Below are 17547 nucleotides of genomic sequence, written 5' to 3'. Positions count from 1 at the left end.
GGCTGGTGCAGGTCCTGACGCTGCGATACCGCCTACCTGATGGTAGCAGTGAGAACAGCTCATGGCTTGGGTGGCTGGAGTCTCTGATGATCCTCCAAGCTTTTTTCACACACCGCCTTGTATATATTTCCTGGAGGGAGGGAAGCTCACCTCCGATGATGTGTCTGGCAGTTCGCACCACCCTTTGCAGTGCTTTGCGGTTGTGGGCGGTGCTATTGCCATACCAGGCGGAGATGCAGCCAGTCAGGATGCTCTCTACAGTGCAGGTGTAGAACCGTGTGAGGATGTGGCGGTTCATTCCAAACTTCCTCAGCCGTCTCAGGAAGAAGAGGCGCTGATGAGCCTTCTTCACAACGACTTCAGTGTGGATGGACCATGTGAGTTCCTCAGTGATGTGGACACCCAGGAACTTGTAGCTGCTGACTCTCTCCACTGGTGCTCCATTGATGGTGATGGGACTTCTGAAGTCCACCACAAGCTCCTTTGTCTTACTGACATTGAGGGAGAGGTTGTGCTCCTGACACCAGTTTGTCAGAGTGTGCACCTCCTCTCTGTAGGCTGTTTCATCATTGTCAGTGATCAGACCTACCACCGTCGTGTCATCAGCAAACTTAATGATGGCATTGGAGCTATGTGTTGCCACACAGTCATGTGTGTACAAGGAATACAGTAGTGGGCTGAGAACACAGCCCTGTGGGGCTCCAGTGTTGAGGGTCAGTGATGAGGAGATATTGCTGCCTATTCTAACCACCTGGCGTCTGCTTGACAGGAAGTCCAGGATCCAGCTGCACAGCGAGCTGTTTAAGCCCAGAGCACTGAGTTTCTCATCTAGCTTGGAGGGCACTATGGTGTTGAATGCTGAGCTGTAGTCTACAAACAGCATTCTCACATAAGTGTTCTTTTTTTCCAGGTGGAAGAGAGCAGTGTGTATTGTAGATGCAATGGCATCATCAGTGGAGTGATTGTTGCAGAATAAAGAGAGGCAGCACAGAGCAGATGTAATCTCTGATTAGTCTCTCAAAGCATTTGCTGATGATGGGGGTCAGAGCAACAGGACGCCAGTCATTTAAGCAAGTTATTTTTGATTGCTTTGGTACAGGCACAATGGTGGATGTTTTAAAGCATGTGGGGTCTACAGACAAAGAGAGGGAAAGGTTGAAAATGTCCGTAAAAACACCAGCCAGCTGGTTCGCGCACGCTCTGATGACGCGGCCCGGAATGCCGTCTGGGCCCGCGGCTTTGCGGATATTCACCTGTCGGAAGGATCGGATTACATCCACCACAGAGACGGAGAGTGAACTAACCTCTGTAGCTTCAGCCGCGAGAGCTCTCTCCATGAGGGCGGTGTTATTTCCCTCAAAACGAGCATAAAAAGTATTTAGCTCATCCGGGAGAGAGGCATCGGTGTTCATGGCGGAGTTTTTATTCCCTTTAAAGTCCATGATGTTGTTAATTCCCTGCCACATGCTTCTAGAGTTGGTGGTGTTAAACTGTTCTTCAATCTTGCTCCTGTACTGGCGTTTTGCGGTTCTGATAACTGGCTTGTTTATGCTCCTCCGCGTTCCCGGAATTAAAAGCGGAGGTCCGCAAATTAAGTGCCGCACGAACATCATTATTTATCCATGGTTTCTGATTCGGATAGATCCATATTGTTCTTGTCGGAACCACGTCCACGTTTGATGCACCCTAAATATGCATTTTGAACCGTCAAAAAAATGGGAGTACATTCACTTGCATTGTTTAAAGGAGGCGGCCTGAAATGAAATCCTAAAAATCTGTTTTGATGAAGAAAGAAACTCAGATACATCTTGGATGGCCTGAGGGTGAGTAAATTATAAGCAAATTTTCATTTTTGTGTGAACTATTCCTTTAAACCTTGTGACTCTGTTGTGCCAGAGCTCTTTGCATTGTGTTTGATAAATGGCTTTAGGGCTTGGCCCCGATCATTGCTGCTTGCAGTTATATTTGTTGTTGATATCAGTAAACACAGATGGCGAAACGTTCAAGGGAGAACATGCGGGCCGTATGGGCTGGATTTTTCCTGGGCATAATTTTTGTCCCAGTCCAGGGACCTGATGTATAAAGTTGCGTACGCACAAAAAGGGCATTGAAATGTGCGTAAGCAATTTCCCACGAACATATCATGATTTATAAAAAATAAACTTGGCATAAATGTGCACACACCGTCCGGACACTCTTGACTGTGCGCATGCCCTCTTTTACTGGTGTGTGTGAATTGGTGACTCCAGCTGGTCAAATAATGAACTGAACAGACTGATTATAAACTCTGATTTTCATTTAATTCAAATTTAGAATAAAAAAGTATGTAGTTAAGCACTTGAAACAGAAGTAATCATTATCAAGCCAATAGTTGAAAAGGCATTCAAATATAAGCTGTAAAAGGGAAATACTGGTTTGGGATGCGCTGTGTTTGGAGAACTTTCCCATGTCATCATAGAGAAGGAACATACAGTAACTAAAAATGACAGCAAAAGTTTCTTAGTTTGAGATATTTTCTGTTCTATTACAATCATGTACTGAGAAAAGTACAGCATTAGAATAAAGATTATCTGTAATATGATGATGCACACTTGACTCTGAATGATGTAAAATGGCTTGGTAAAATGGACAGTAGCTATAAGACAGGCACTGCTGGCCACATTAAGTAGTCGAACGGACCATTGGAGAGACATGTCTCATCAGAAACAGTATTGTACAGCTGCAAACAGGTACAGCAATGCACATAAAATGCGCATCAAATGTGCTGGCTGCTCCACTTCATCCTGACCCTCATCGCAATTAAACCCCTGTTCTAGTCTAATAAAAACTTTATGAAAAATGCATTTGCAGTTCAGCTGTTTTTCTTAATATAAAATTCCAGTCAAATATAAAATCTTAATAATACGATGATACCAGACAATGCTGCACAAAGAATTTTAATAATTTTTGTTTTGTTTCCAGTACTAAATATTTAACCTCTCAATAAAACACCCTTAAAACAATTTTAAAGGTTTTCTAAGAAGCAAAATTGCTTAGGATAGATTTATGTCTGCAAAGACAAAACATTTTACCAAGGGATATTCAAGATATATTTTTTGAAAACAAGTCCATATCTTAATAAATAATGTTTCTTCATGGTGCAGCATATAACTTTTGGGCACATGTGAAATTTACAGTCTTATCTCTTATAATACAGTTTCTCGTACCGTTAAACGCAGTAATCACGTGTCTGGATGGTGAAATGCATATGGTAACTGTATGCAGATGAGGATATGTACACTCCATATACGGTTATTTTGGGGAGGAGACGGGGTGGGTAATGAATCACGTGCATGTACGCGCAATCTTCCGCTAGCTGGGATTTATTAAGGAACTATGCGCAGGTTCTGGTGTACGTACGGTTTCATAAATCTGATTTTTTTGGAGCGAACACAAAATCTGACTTTTGCGTTTACGCACACTTTTAGGAAGAAATTTAAGCAGAGTTTTATACATTAGGCCCCAGGTGATGAATGTTGCTAATCGCATTGTAAAATTAAAAACTATTTTGCATTCATATCTAGGCTGTTAGGGCCAGACAAATAAGTGAAGATGTACACCTGCATGTGAGGGTATGTGAGCACCACCAGATGAGCACAGGCATTGACATTATCACCCTTAATGAATGACAGGTCGACTCCGCCCACTCTCTCTAGCCCGCTGAAGTCCGGACTTCTCTGCCAATCCTCTGTGTCTTCCTCCTTCACACGATCCCTGAGACGTACCTGCTCCCTTCACACACACAAACACATTATAGAGATTTTTAAACAAACGTCAAAAATGTATGAACATTTTACATTTTTTTTAATCACAGATGCCCAGAAATGATGTCTAGGTAGTCAGCTCATTAAGTTTTGGGACAGCCTTGGTCTCTTTCTGGACCAACTACCCTACCTTTATTTAGCAACATTTATCAGTATGGACGTTATATGGGTATTATATACATGTGTGTCGCTGTATGTTACTTTCAGATGGATATTCGTGTGATTTTAGACCTGTTTTTTTCTCTTTCTCTTTTTTACTTTCTTTTGTGATGTTTAGGATTGTAAGACTAGTTATGAACTGTACAGTGTCCACCAACTCAAAGCTCACGAAGAACAAACAAACTTAAAAATCTAAGCTAAAATTCAGCACTAATGTCACTCATTTGTCAAGAAATAGTGCTGTTCAGGTAGTCCTAAAACCCGGAAGAGAATCGTTGGTTCCCTCGGGAATTTCCTATGGGTATTAATAATGGCAGTTTTGGATTTATGAGTAAAACATGGTCTGTAATAAATAAATAAATAAATTAAAATTGAAGATACATGCACGTTTCTACAACATAAATTACACACGGTCATCATAACTCAAAAGTATATTTTTAAGCCGCATTATGCTTATATGTGTATATTTTTTGTTGTAGAACAAAACGTCCACATATCTTCAAGTTATGTTTACCACAGACCTTATTTTACTTATAAATCCAAAACTGGTATTATAAAAACCCATAGGAAATTATCGAGGGAACCTATGGCGAATTAACCTTCCGGGTTTGACGTGAAGGCTGAACATCTCTATTCCAGTTTGGCTTCAGGAGTGTCGCTCACTATTGTGACCGCACTATCACATATCGTCTATCAGTTACAATCACGACAGAAATGCAATAACATTTTCATTCCAGATATTCTAACCTTTCCCATTGTAAAACCAACTCTTCTTCAGGAACCACCATCTAGCACGCCTTCTTGTAGTGATGGGCGCTTTCGAAACTGCTTCATGAGGTTTCGAAACCTTTATAAACCATTTGTTTCGGACCACTGCTTCGGAGCTCGTATCAAACTGGCCTAGTCACGTGGTTTCAGCAAACGAGGCTTCGTTACGTCATGCTGTTTTGAGCGGTTGTTTGAAAGAGATGTAAACTTTATGGATTTTTTGATGAAAATGGAAATATAATGTCTTTGTGCCGTTTTTATGTATTCATAGTTTTCCTATATCATTTAAAGAATTCCAATCGGTTGTAAAAGCAATATCAAATGGTATTATGCAGTTAATTAAGCCATCTAAATTTTGGAAGTAATGAAAGAATAATACCGGAATTAATGGTAGATGGCTTCAAATTACTTAGTTCCCCCTGTAACAACAAATGTATTAGACAAATATTTCAAGTAAAGCATAAGATTTAGCCTAGAAGGAAATTATTTGGGAATGCTCAAATTTCTGACATTGAAAAAAAAAAAAAAAAAAAAAAATATATATATATATATATATATATATATATATATATATATATATATATTAATTAAAATAATTTAAGGTCAAATCCTTATAAATTATGTAATTCTAACAAAAGTGAAAGAAGTGTGCTTTAAAATACTACACAACATTTACCCCTGTATTGCAGCTTTATCTAAATATATGGATATTCATAACAAATGTATATTTTGTGGTGTAAATTTGGAAGACTAATTCATTTATTTTATAAATGTGATGTGTGTGATGTGTCCTCAAAATTCTGGTTGAACGTTAGCTCCGACTTATTTAATTCATGGAAAATTAACAATAATTTATCTATGAAAGATGTCATATGTACCTATACAAATAAGAATAAAATGGAGTATGTGGTAAACTTTTATATTTTACATGGTAAATATTGCTGCCAACCAAAATTGTACTTATTTTTGTTAAAAAAATAAACTTTGAAAACCTTTGAAAAAGTCTTTAAAATGTATTGACAGTAAAAAGAATGACACATTACTCAATTTTAATGAGAAATTGTTTGTACTGTAAAACCCCTAACTTTTCATCTTACTGTATTGTATATTTGTCCTTTTATAATGTATATTTATTGAAGAAACATTTTTCCCTCGTTTTTTGACCCCACTGTTTTTTTATTATTATTATTATTATTATTATTATTATTATTATTTTTATTTCTTTCTCCCGCTCTTCTTTTTTGCCTTTTATATGTAAGTCAATGTAACCTTTTGTTATGGTACTGACATTTATCTCAAATGCTGTGATCATGTCAATCATCAGATTCACAAATAGAAAGTTGGTTCACAAATAAATTGAATGAGATTCACAAATAAAAAGAATGAGATTTATAGGGGGAGTCACGTGACGCCATGCGAGGTTCAGACGTTTGAACAGCGAGCTCTGCGCACTTTGATAGTTTTAACACTATTAATGTCATAAACCAGTGAGATTGATACACTCTGTTCCATAACTGTTCTAGAAGGACAATATGTCAAAGAATTCAAAATCCTCTGGCTCTGGACACATTAAAAGACACTTACGTGCTTAAGCTGACACCCCTGTAGAGGCCCCGAGCCCGGTAGTCAATTTGATCGGAGAAATGAGGGAAATTTGGCGAGAAATGTTGAACATATCGGCAATGCTGACGAAGGTCGTTGCTTGGAGGATGTTGCTGTAACACGTAGATCGATCACTGCCATGGAGACCAAATTCACTGAGGTGGTTACAAGAGTGGGGGATGTCGAGAAACGGATCAATTATCTGGAGTCATCGGAGCGGGAATTATCTGCTAATCTGCTAGCGACCAAGGTGGATTTGGAGCGTGTCTGGGAGAAGCTGGAGGACTTGGAGAACCATAGCCAGAGGAATAACATCTGTATTGTTGGAATTCCTGAGGCCGAAGAGGGTCAGGATATGGTGAAATTCCTGGGCGGGCTCTTTCTGAGTTTGCTCGACATAACAGGCCATAAGCTGGAAATCGAGCGAGCTCACAGGGTTCCGGCTCGGCGATCTGCTGAGGGAGACAGGCCCGATCAATTCTGGCCAAATTTCTGAGATCATCCAATTAAGATCTTGTGTTACGCGAGGCGAGGAGTAAAGGAAAGCTTTCTTGGAAGAACTACAGCATTTTCATGTTCCCAGACTTTACTTTCAACAAGAGAGAAACGTGATCGATTCAAGGAATGCAAGAAACTCTTAAATCAATGGAAGGTCACTTTTGCACTGATGTTCCCGGCCAAATTGAGAATACATGCTAAGGATGGCCGTAAAACATTCACATGTCTCCAGCAAGCGAAGTCCTTCATAAAGTCAATGGAGTGAGCAAGTTATTTTGTGGTACTCACGTTGCAGCCAGGTGGACCTACTCATTGAACATTCACTTGACTGTCCGAGGAAACTGAACTGAAATATATATATATATATATATATATATATATATATATATATGTGCTGGTTCTGCCTAGCGGCTGGAGTTTGTTTTGTGGAATAACACTCCTTTGGGACAGTTTTGTGGATGAATCTGCACGTTCTTTGTGCTTATGCCTCCTATTGGCTGGAGTTTGTTTTGTGGAGTATTTCTTGCAAGTCATTGGAGTAATTAGGTCATTTGTTGCACTCATGTAGCAGCCGAATGGGTCGGTTCACTGAACATTCGTTTGACTGTCCGAGGAAACTGAGCGCCTTTTTTTTTGTGCTGGTTCTGCCTAGCGGCTGGAGTTTGTTTTGTGGAGGAACACACCTTCAGGATAGTTATGTTGATGAATCTACATGTTCTTTGTGTTTATTCCACCTATTGCCTGGAGTTTGTTTTATAGATTATCTTTTGTTGTGTACTTCTGTCTCACAAAAGTTTTATAGAAACACCAGACTTAAGCAATCTGATGGCAAAGTTGTCACGGGGGCTCTCGTAGGCATACATGGACTGTTTGAGTTTAGAGGAATGGACGCCAGTTGGCGCTGTTGTGCACGGGTTTAGTGCGCACATTTTTCTTTTTTCTGTTTGTTTGGTTCAGGGGGAAGTTGGGGATTTGATTGTTGCACTAATGTTGGAATGTGGTCTTTATAATTTAGTTTTTGACACACAATAAATTTTTTCTATTATGTCAAAATGTCAGATGTTAATATGAGCGGATGTCTCTCTCCACGTGTTTCTTCAAGAAACGCATCTTTCAGAGGTCACGTGACGCCGTGCGAGGAGCAGACTTGTGAACGGCGAGCTCTGCGCACTTTGCTAATTTTTTTATTATTTTCATGTCATAATCTGGTGAGATTAGATACATCCAGCTACATATTTGTTCTTTGAGGTAAACATGGCAAAGAAGTCAAAATCCTCAGGCTCTGGGTACATTAAAAGACACTTACGTGCTCAAGCTGAAACCTCTGATGGGCCTGCGGACCAGGGACTCAGTTTGAATGGTGCAGTGGGAGAAATCCAGCATCAACTGTCCATCATGTCAGTGATGCTGATGAAAGTTGTTGCTGACTTGGAAGATCTCGCTGTAATACGTCGATCGATTACAGGGATGGAAACAAAATTCTCTGAGTTGGTTACAAGAGTGGCATATATTGAGAAACTGATCGATTATATGGAGTCATCGGAAAGTGAATTATCCGCTAATCCGCTAGCAACCAAAATAGACGTGGAATACATTTTGGAAAAACTGGAAGATTTGGAAAACAGGAGTCGACGAAATAACGTACGGATTGTTGGAATTTCTGAGCATGAAGAAGGCAGAGATATGGTGAAATTCCTAGACGAGCTCTTCCCAAGTCTGCTCAACATAGGCCATAAGCTGGAAATCGAGCGAACTCACAGAGGGGGACAGGCCCCGATCAATTCTGGCCAAATTTCTGAGATCATTCGATCAAGATCTTGTGTTGCGCGAGGCGAGGAGCAAAGGAAAGCTTTCTTGGAAGAATCACAATATTTTCTTGTTCCCGGACTTTGCGAATTCGACAAGAGAGAAACGCAAAGTATTTACCACAAAGTATTTACGTGTCCCAAGCAAGCACTGTCCTTCATAAAAACATTGGAGTGAGTAAGCTATTTGGTGTTTCTCATGTAGCTCCAGAGTGGATTAACTCGCTGTACTTACTCTGGCTGTCTGAGGAAGCTAGGTGCCATTTTTGTTTCTGTTTGTTTTGGTTCCACCTAGTGGCTGGAGTTTGTTTTGTGGAATAACACTACTTCAAGAAACTTTTGCATGGACGGAAGATCGCTTTTACAGTGAAGTTCCTGGCCAGACTGAGAATGGATACTAGGGGTCACATGACGCCATGCAAGCGACGAGCTCTGCGCACTTTGCTGAATTTTCAATTATTCTCATGTTATAATCTGGTCAAATTTGATACACCCAGTTGCACATTTGCCTTTGTTACAAAACATGGCAAAGAAGTCAAAATCCTCAGGCTCTGGAGACAATAAAAGACACTTATGTGTTCAGGATGAAAGCCCCGACAGGCCTACAGACCGGGGACTCGATTTGGTTAGCGTGGCGGGAGAAGGAATACAGCATCAGTTGTCCAACATGTCGGTGATGTTGACGAAGATTCTTGCTGACTTGGAGGATCTCGCTGTAATATGTCGATCGATTACAGTGATGGAAACTAAATTCTCTGAGTTAGCTACAAGAGTGACTGATGTTGGAAAATGAATCGATTTTCTGGAATCTTCGGAGAGGGAATTAACCGCTAATCCGCCCGTGACCAAAGTTGATCTGGAACATCTCCTTGAAAAGCTTGAAGATCTTGAGAATAGAAACCGCAGGAATAATGTTCGAATTGTTGGAATTCCTGACCATGAGGAGGGCAGAGATATGGTGAAATTCCTAGACGAGTTTTTCCCGAGTCTGCTCGACATAACAGGCCACAAGCTGGAAATCAAGTGAGCTCACAGAGTACCAGCTCACAGATCTGCTGAGGGAGACAGGCCCAGATCGATTCTGGCCAGATTTCTGAGATCATCCGATAAAGATCTTGTGTTGCGCCAGGCGAGGAGCAAAGGGAAGCTTTCTTGGAAGAACCATAATATTTTCTTGTTCCCGGACTTTGCGAGTTCGACAAGAGAGAAACTTGATCGGTTCAAGGAATGTAAGAAACTCTTACATCAGAAAAAGATCTCGTTTGCTCTGATGTTTCCTGCCAAACTGAGAATAGAAACGAAGGTTGGTCACAAAGTATTCACATGTCCAAATCAGGCAATATCTTTTATAGAATCAATGTCTAAGTAAACCATTGGATGTTTCTCATGTGAGTGGGCCTGACTCGCTGTACTAACTCTTGAGGAAGCTAGGCGACATTTTAGATTTTTTGCATTGGCTCCGCCGTGCGGCTGGAGCTTGTTTTGTGAATAACACTTTCCTTAAAGAAACTTTTGCATTTAAGTTCCCGGACACATTGAGAGTGGACACTATGGATGACCACAAAATATCTACATGCTCACACAAAGGATGTCTTTTATAAAGCTGACTGATTGTGTAAATCATGGTATATACTTTTATGCAGCCTCTGAGTGAATTGACTCGATCATCTGGGGAACCAGGATGTCGGTTTTGTTTCTTTTTGTATTGGTTCCGCCTAGCAGCTGGAGCTTATTCTGTTGAATAACACTCCTTTGGAACAGCTGTTGATTCATCTGTTCATTCTTCATGCTTACTCCTCCTGCTGGCTGTGGTTGGTTTTGTTGAGGTTTTTTTTTTTTTTTTTTTTTTTTTTAAACGAGACATTGGAATGATTATGTCATCCGCTGAACTCACAACAGCTGGCTCACTGAACATTCGTTTGTCTGTCCGAGGAATCTGAACGGTTTTATATCAGCTGGAATTTGTTTTGTGGAAGATCACACCTTTGAGACAGTTCTGTGAATGAATATACACATTCTTTGTGTTCATTCTTCCTATTGACTGGGTTTATTTCACAAAGTATTTTCTGTTATGTAATTTTGCCTCACAATTTGTGAGGCAAAATTGAGCAATCCGATGGCAAAGTTGTCGTGGGGACTCGTGGGCGTTCATGGACCCCATTTTGAGTTTAGAGGGATTGTCGCCGGTTGGCGCTGTCGTGCGCGCACGTTTTTCTTTTTTCTGTTTGTTTTGTTGGTGTTTGGGGTTTGATTGTTTCACTAATGGGGAATGTGGTCTTCATAATTTTGTTTTTGGCACACAATTTATTTTTTCTATTATATCAATATGTCAGTTGTTAATATAAGTGTACTATCTCTCTCCACATGGAATGTAAATGGGTTAGGGCACCCCATAAAAAGAAGGAAGGTTATTACTTTTCTTAAACATAAGAAATATGATATAGTGTTTCTTCAAGAAACACATCTCTCCCCGCAGGAAGCTGAAAAATTTAGGAAGATATGGGGTGGACATGTTTTCTTTAGTGCTGGCACAAGTAAAAGCAAGGGAGTCATTATATTGGTAAATAAACATCTACAATTCAAATGTCTCAAGCAGATTAAAGATAAATTAGGAAGAGTAATTATTGTTTTAGCTGAAATTCAAGGGCAAAGGTTGATTTTGGCTAATATTTACGCACCTAACGCTGATGATCAGGGCTTTTTTATAGATCTTGAAGGGATGTTGCAAACCGCTGGCACCCCTCATGATATAATATTGGGAGGAGACTTTAATCTTTTGATGGACTCAATCTTTGATCACAGTGAAGCAAAAGTGTGTAAGCCCCCTAGAGCAACAGTGATGCTTCACAGGATGTGTAAAAATCTTGGTCTTTTGGATATTTGGAGACTTTTGAACCCATCTGGTAGGGAATATACATTTTTTTCATCAGTCCATAAGATTTATTCTAGAATAGATTTTTTTTTGATATCCAAATCCCTAATTTCATCTGTTGTTGATTGCTCAATTGGAAACATTTTAGTCTCAGATCATGCCCTGGTGAGTTTAGAGGTGATGCCACATATAGAGAAAAATAAATCATATAGTAGGCGACTTAATGTATCCCTTCTGCAAAATCCTGATTTCCAACAAATGTTAAAGACTGAAATCAATGTTTATATGGAGACCAACTGGTCCTCAGTATCCTCTGTGGGCGTGGTTTGGGAGGCACTTAAAGCGGTTCTTAGGGGCCGGATCATACAGTATGCCTCATTCATCAAAAAAAGTGCAGAGGCAGAGCTGAAGCGCCGTATGTCAGCTGATGGCCTCAGAGAATTGACTCGATTGAAATATAGATATAATACTATTTTGTCGCGGAAAGTGGAGTTTTGGTTATTCAGGGCAAGACAGTCATACTTTGAGTCAGGTGACAAAGCAGGGAAGCTTTTGGCTAGATGTATAAAGCAGAGAGAGTCTTTTTCTACCATTCCCTCAGTGAAATCTGCTGGTGGTGAAATATTTACCTCAGCCATTGATATTTATAATGCCTTTAAAGAGTTCTATATTGATCTTTATAGTTCCACGTCTTCATCTACTGATGAAGATATTAGAAACTTTGTGGAACCATTAGATCTTCCTAAACTGACAACAGAGCAAAAAAACTCTCTTGATTCTGAGATAACCTTGGAGGAGCTTGACGAGGTAATTAAGTCCCTACCTAATAGCAATGCTCCGGGGCCAGATGGTTTTGCCACAGAATTTTTTAGATCCTATGCTACAGAACTGGCTCCACTTTTGTTAGAAGTTTATACTGAATCATTAAAGAATGGAAAACTTCCTCCAACCATGACACAAGCCCGGATCAGTCTGATTCTTAAAAAGGACAAAGATCCAAATGAGTGTAAAAGTTACCGTCCAATTTCCCTGATCCAACTAGATGTAAAAATATTGTCAAAAATGTTGGCTAATCGATTAAGTGATCAATCTCCAATCGCTGCCATCTCACTTGATGCCGAAAAGGCATTTGATATGGTAGAATGGGATTATCTTTTTAAGATTTTGGAAATATACGGGTTCGGGAGTACATTTATTGGTTGGATTAAGTTACTTTATAGACACCCTGTAGCAGTGGTACAAACAAATGGATTAATCTCAGATTATTTTACTTTGAATAGGGGCACTCAGCAGGGTTGCCCTCTTTCCCCATTATTGTTCTGTCTTGCCCTGGAACCATTAGCAGCTGCGATAAGAAAGGAGGATGATTTTCCAGGTGTGCCGCATAAGCTTCTGCTTTACGCAGATGATATTTTATTATTTGTCTCTGAACCTACTAGGTCTTTGCCTTGCCTCCACAGAATTATTCATTCCTTTTCCAAGTTCTCAGGATACAAATTCAGTTGGGCTAAATCCGAAGCTTTGGCTCTGACAGCGTACTGTCCAGTAACGGCTTTCCAGCCGGGCACCTTCCAGTGGCCCAAACGGGGCATTAAGTATTTGGGGATTTTATTCCCAGCAAATTTGTCTGATTTAGTTAGTGTTAATTTTGACCCTTTAATAATAAGGTTTTCGAGCGATGTCAGTAGGTGGGCTTCATTACATTTATCGATGATTGGGAAGGTTAATGTTATTAAAATGAATTGTATTCCAAAATTTATCTACCTGTTACAATCTCTCCCTGGAGATGTCCTCTCTTATTTCAAGCAATTTGATAGTATAGCGAAGTCCTTCATTTGGAATGGTAAACGTCCCAGATTGCATTTTAATAAGTTACATAGGCCGAGGGCTAGGCCTACCCAAGATTTTGTTTTATTACTATGCATTCAGTCTCAGACATTTGGCTCATTGGTCACTTCCACCTGAGAGAGCCCCTCCCTGGTTTGTTATTGAACAGGCAGTTCTTGCCCCTATTTCGCCATTACAAAGTATCTCTATCAAACTAATCGGAAAGTTAAGTTACACCCCGTTATTTCAAATTTACACTCGGAATGGACTAAAGTGTCCAGATTGTTTAAATTGGACACTTATTTAAATGCTGCCTCGGGCATATGGCAGAACCCAAGACTGTGTATTGGCAAGTCTCCTTTCTGTTGGCCAGAATGGATTTGAGGGGGGTTGCTACACTCGGTGACCTATATGAAAGTGGTGTGTTGAGATCGTTTGAAAACTTGGTCCAACATTTTGGGATCCCCAGACCTCAGTTTCATAGGTATTTACAACTGTGCCACCTGCTTTGCACTATTTTTGGGAGTAGCACACATCCCCCTAAGGAGGCAGATGCTTTGGGAGAGGTGATTGTGGCTTTTGGAAAAGGTCATGAGGCATCAGTGTACTACTCCCTGTTAATTCAGAGTATGGGGGACGGAGCCTTAACTTCTCTCAAGAGAGTATGGGAGAAAGATTTAAACTTGGCATTGGAGGAAGGAGTGTGGGCTAAGATTCTTAAAAACATTAAGTCTGCATCTACTTGATTTTATATATATATATAGTTTACATTTCATTGTAAAAAAAAAATGTAAATAAAAAAAAAGAAATAAAAAAAAAGACACAGTCAGAAGATGGGGACACAATCTGTCAGAACCCAGTTCCCTATATGGCCATCCCCCACACAGTCAGAAGATGGGGACACAATCCATGTTTTTTGGGGGTGTGCTAAGATTCAAGAATATATATATATATATATATATATATATATATATATATATATATATATATATGGCCTCAGAGAACTGACCTGATTTAAATACAGATATAATACTATTTTGTCACAGAAAGTTTGTTTAGTCAGGGCAAGACAGTCATACTTTGAGTCAGGGGACAAGGCAGGAAAAATTCTGGCTAGATATATAAAACAGAGAGAGTATTTTTCTAAAATTCCCTCAGCGAAATCTGCTGGTGGTGAAATATTTATCTCACCTATCAATATTAATGATGCTTTTAAAGAATTCTATTATTCCCTGCTAATTCAGAGTCTGGGGGATGGAGCTTCAACTTCTCTCATCAAATTATGGAAGAAAGATTTAAACTTGGTATTGGAGGAGGGAGTGTGGGCTAGGATTCAAAAAAATTTCAAGTCCACACCTAGAGATGCAACGGTGTGCCTTATGCAGTTCAAGATTTTACATCGATTCTATTGGACCCCCTCTAGATTGTATAGGCTTGGTCTTAAAGACACACCCACCTGCTGGCGATACCAATCAGAAGATGGTAACACAACCCATGTTTTTTGGTGGTGTGCTAAGATCCAAGAATTTTGGTTGAAGGTTCAGAGTTTTGTGTGTGGCGTATTGGGCACTCCAATTTAATTTGAGACCCAGACTCTGTATTTTAGGCGATGTAGCGGTCATCAATATAGGGAATAAACATAAAAAATTGGGTCCTAACCAGTATTATGATCGCCAGACAAATTGTTTTAAGGGGATGGAAGTCAGCTGGAGCGCCCCAGTTTCAGGAGTGGTGCATGGAAATGGGGAGGGTGGTGGCTTTCGAGGAAGTATCATCTAGAAGACTGGGGAACTTGGATGCGTTTGTTGGGAAATGGGGCAAATATTAAGTGTTCTTGGTGAGCTCTCGGGGAGGAGCAGTGGAGAGGGAGGTATAGTTATAAATGTGTGTAATTATTATTATTATTATTATTTTGTCTTTTTGTGTGTATATACTCGTGTGTGACCACAGGAATGTTTGTTGGGGGTCAGGGTGGGGTAGTGATGGGAGTTAAATGTTGATTCTGTGTATATATGTTTTGCTTTTATTTGTTTACTGTGTTGGGCCTCATGTATTCAGATAGAAGACAAAGGCAGGCCTAATACAGTCATAAAAACCTAACTCAAGCCCCCACCTTCCAAGTCGTAAATCTTACTGATAAAAAATCACGCCAAAATCAAACAAAGGGAGTCCAAAACAGACTACAAATCCATGAAGCCTTGCTCACTAAAGGATCGAACTCTCAACTCCTATTGGATGAGGCACACAACAGAACGTCCCTCAAACATGACATCATCAGGAGTTGAAATACCTCTGAAATGTTTCGTGAGTTACTTCCAGCGACTTTGTTCACCGAATATAGACGTAGCTCTTTGCTGCTCTCAGGTGCATCCTCGTGGCACAAGGAAGTAACATCCGACTTGAAACTGTGGCCATACAATCTCCATCTCGCTGGACGAGTTGAGATTACTCTGTGTTCAACCGAACACCCTAACGGATCCGAAGGAGACCGCCGAGCAATTCGCATCTTCATCCGTTTGCCTACAGAAGTGAAGAGATTAAAGATTTCTCTTCCATCTTCAATCAAGTCGACATTTCTGAGTTCTCCGCCAGCCCGCTGAGAATCAACAGCCGTACCGCCCGCCGACCGAGCGAGAAAACGGCCTCCCGTCATCACCCGAGCCTCAAGGAACCAGGTCAGAGTTAAAGGATTGAGGAAAACACATTCTACCTGTGTCCTCATGCGATTCAAGTAAGAGGTGTATGTCTGGGCAGAGATAGAATATTATAGTGTGTTATTCTTGTGTTTCAAGGTTTTTGCTTGTACAGTTTACGGACTGCCATGTCCGATTATTATTAATACTCAGGGTATAATTATCACAAATTTGTTTTGCTGTATTGTGGTTCAACCAAATTGGACTGTTGTGCAATTTCGCCATCACGGGTGAGAGTTCATCCATTAAAGAGTCAAATAACGCAGGACTTTTACGAGCCGTCCACCACGTCTCTGAGTGATAAACACAACTGCTTTCTCTCCCACTATCGTGAAATCGGCTTTAGGGCTGTCACTTAATCATCTCTCTCTCTCTTACTAATCACACACCCACACACACCTTATGTGTTATAGGATTATTTTGATTTCCATATCTAATCATATCACTGTTTAGTTTGTAGTTGTAAGTCGGAAGTTTATTGACTGCACTGTATTAATTATTAATTGATATTACTGCATAAATAAACTTTGTTTATATTACAAAGAGAAGTGTTTTGGTTTGTTTTGCATACACCTGTGTCATGCTGATGGGATGTCAGTGCTCGGATTCTAACCTTCATTCATTGTTTTTTTTTCCCAAAAATCGATATTCTTCGGATGTCAATTTTCCTAAGAAAACAATCTAATATTGAGACTGTTTTACTTTTTGGTTATTAGTCCCTAATTCCAGGGTGGTGTCCCGTCAATGTTAATCCTTATTAATATTCTATTGATTTTTGATAATTGATAATTATCTTTGATGATTGAATTTGAATGATCAATAAGCTAGTGTTCATTTTAATTAATGTTTCATCGATGTTAACAATTAAAAATTATCTTTGATAATTGTTGATTCAAAGGATTCTCATCAATGTTCTATTGATTTTAATAATTAATAATTATCTTTGATAATTATTAATTATTGCTAATAACCAAACTTGCTCCTAAACGTAGCACACTACATTTACTGGAGCCCCATATGAGGTTTTAATGAGTTAGATCCAATTAATTAATGTAAATATTAATTAATAACTACAGAAATAATTATTAATTATTTCTGATAGTAACACTGATCTAAACAACTGGTAAAGCCCTACAACTGTATGAATCAATAAAAATGTTAATCTCAAAAGAATGAGTTTCACAAAAATAAAGTGAGTTCACAAATAAATAAAATGAGATTTGCAAATAAAAAAATATTTACAAATATATTTTTTACCTCACAAACACAACTCTGTCCAGCATTCATTTGTGAATCGCGCCCATTTATTTGTGGATCGCTTCCTGTGCATTTGCGGATAGCTACACGCATTTGTCTATTCTGAAACAAATCTAGCGTCAAGACGTGCACACATATCTACAAATACGTGGACTTAACCCATTGTCTACTCAAGCCAATCAGAAAACGGCCACATTACTCGGACCAATCATATCACGTACTATCTTCAATAAAACACGCTTCATTTTACTATCAAGGAAGGA

The 17547-nt window shown here is 39.6% G+C and overlaps 1 protein-coding gene across 5 annotated transcripts in view; it reads right to left on the bottom strand.

Annotated features, from left to right (window-relative positions):
• LOC127446055 (endonuclease V-like) overlaps nucleotides 1–4873 on the bottom strand; it is a 146251-nt gene extending 141378 nt beyond the window's left edge. For all 5 annotated transcript variants that reach the window (XM_051706688.1, XM_051706691.1, XM_051706693.1 and 2 more), the window contains exons 1-2: nucleotides 4710–4873; nucleotides 3600–3771 (exon numbers count right to left, since the gene is read on the bottom strand). In XM_051706688.1, coding sequence (XP_051562648.1) covers nucleotides 3600–3771; nucleotides 4710–4750 — 213 coding nt within the window. In that variant the 5' untranslated portion in view covers nucleotides 4751–4873. The remainder of the gene's footprint in view (nucleotides 1–3599; nucleotides 3772–4709) is intronic.
• Between the last annotated feature and the right edge of the window lie 12674 nt (nucleotides 4874–17547).

The sequence above is a fragment of the Myxocyprinus asiaticus genome, chromosome 9, assembly GCF_019703515.2.
Source record: "Myxocyprinus asiaticus isolate MX2 ecotype Aquarium Trade chromosome 9, UBuf_Myxa_2, whole genome shotgun sequence".
In the NCBI taxonomy this organism is placed as follows: domain Eukaryota; kingdom Metazoa; phylum Chordata; class Actinopteri; order Cypriniformes; family Catostomidae; genus Myxocyprinus; species Myxocyprinus asiaticus.
Note: the sequence above shows the minus strand (reverse complement) of the source record. Positions and strands in the feature narration are given on the sequence as shown.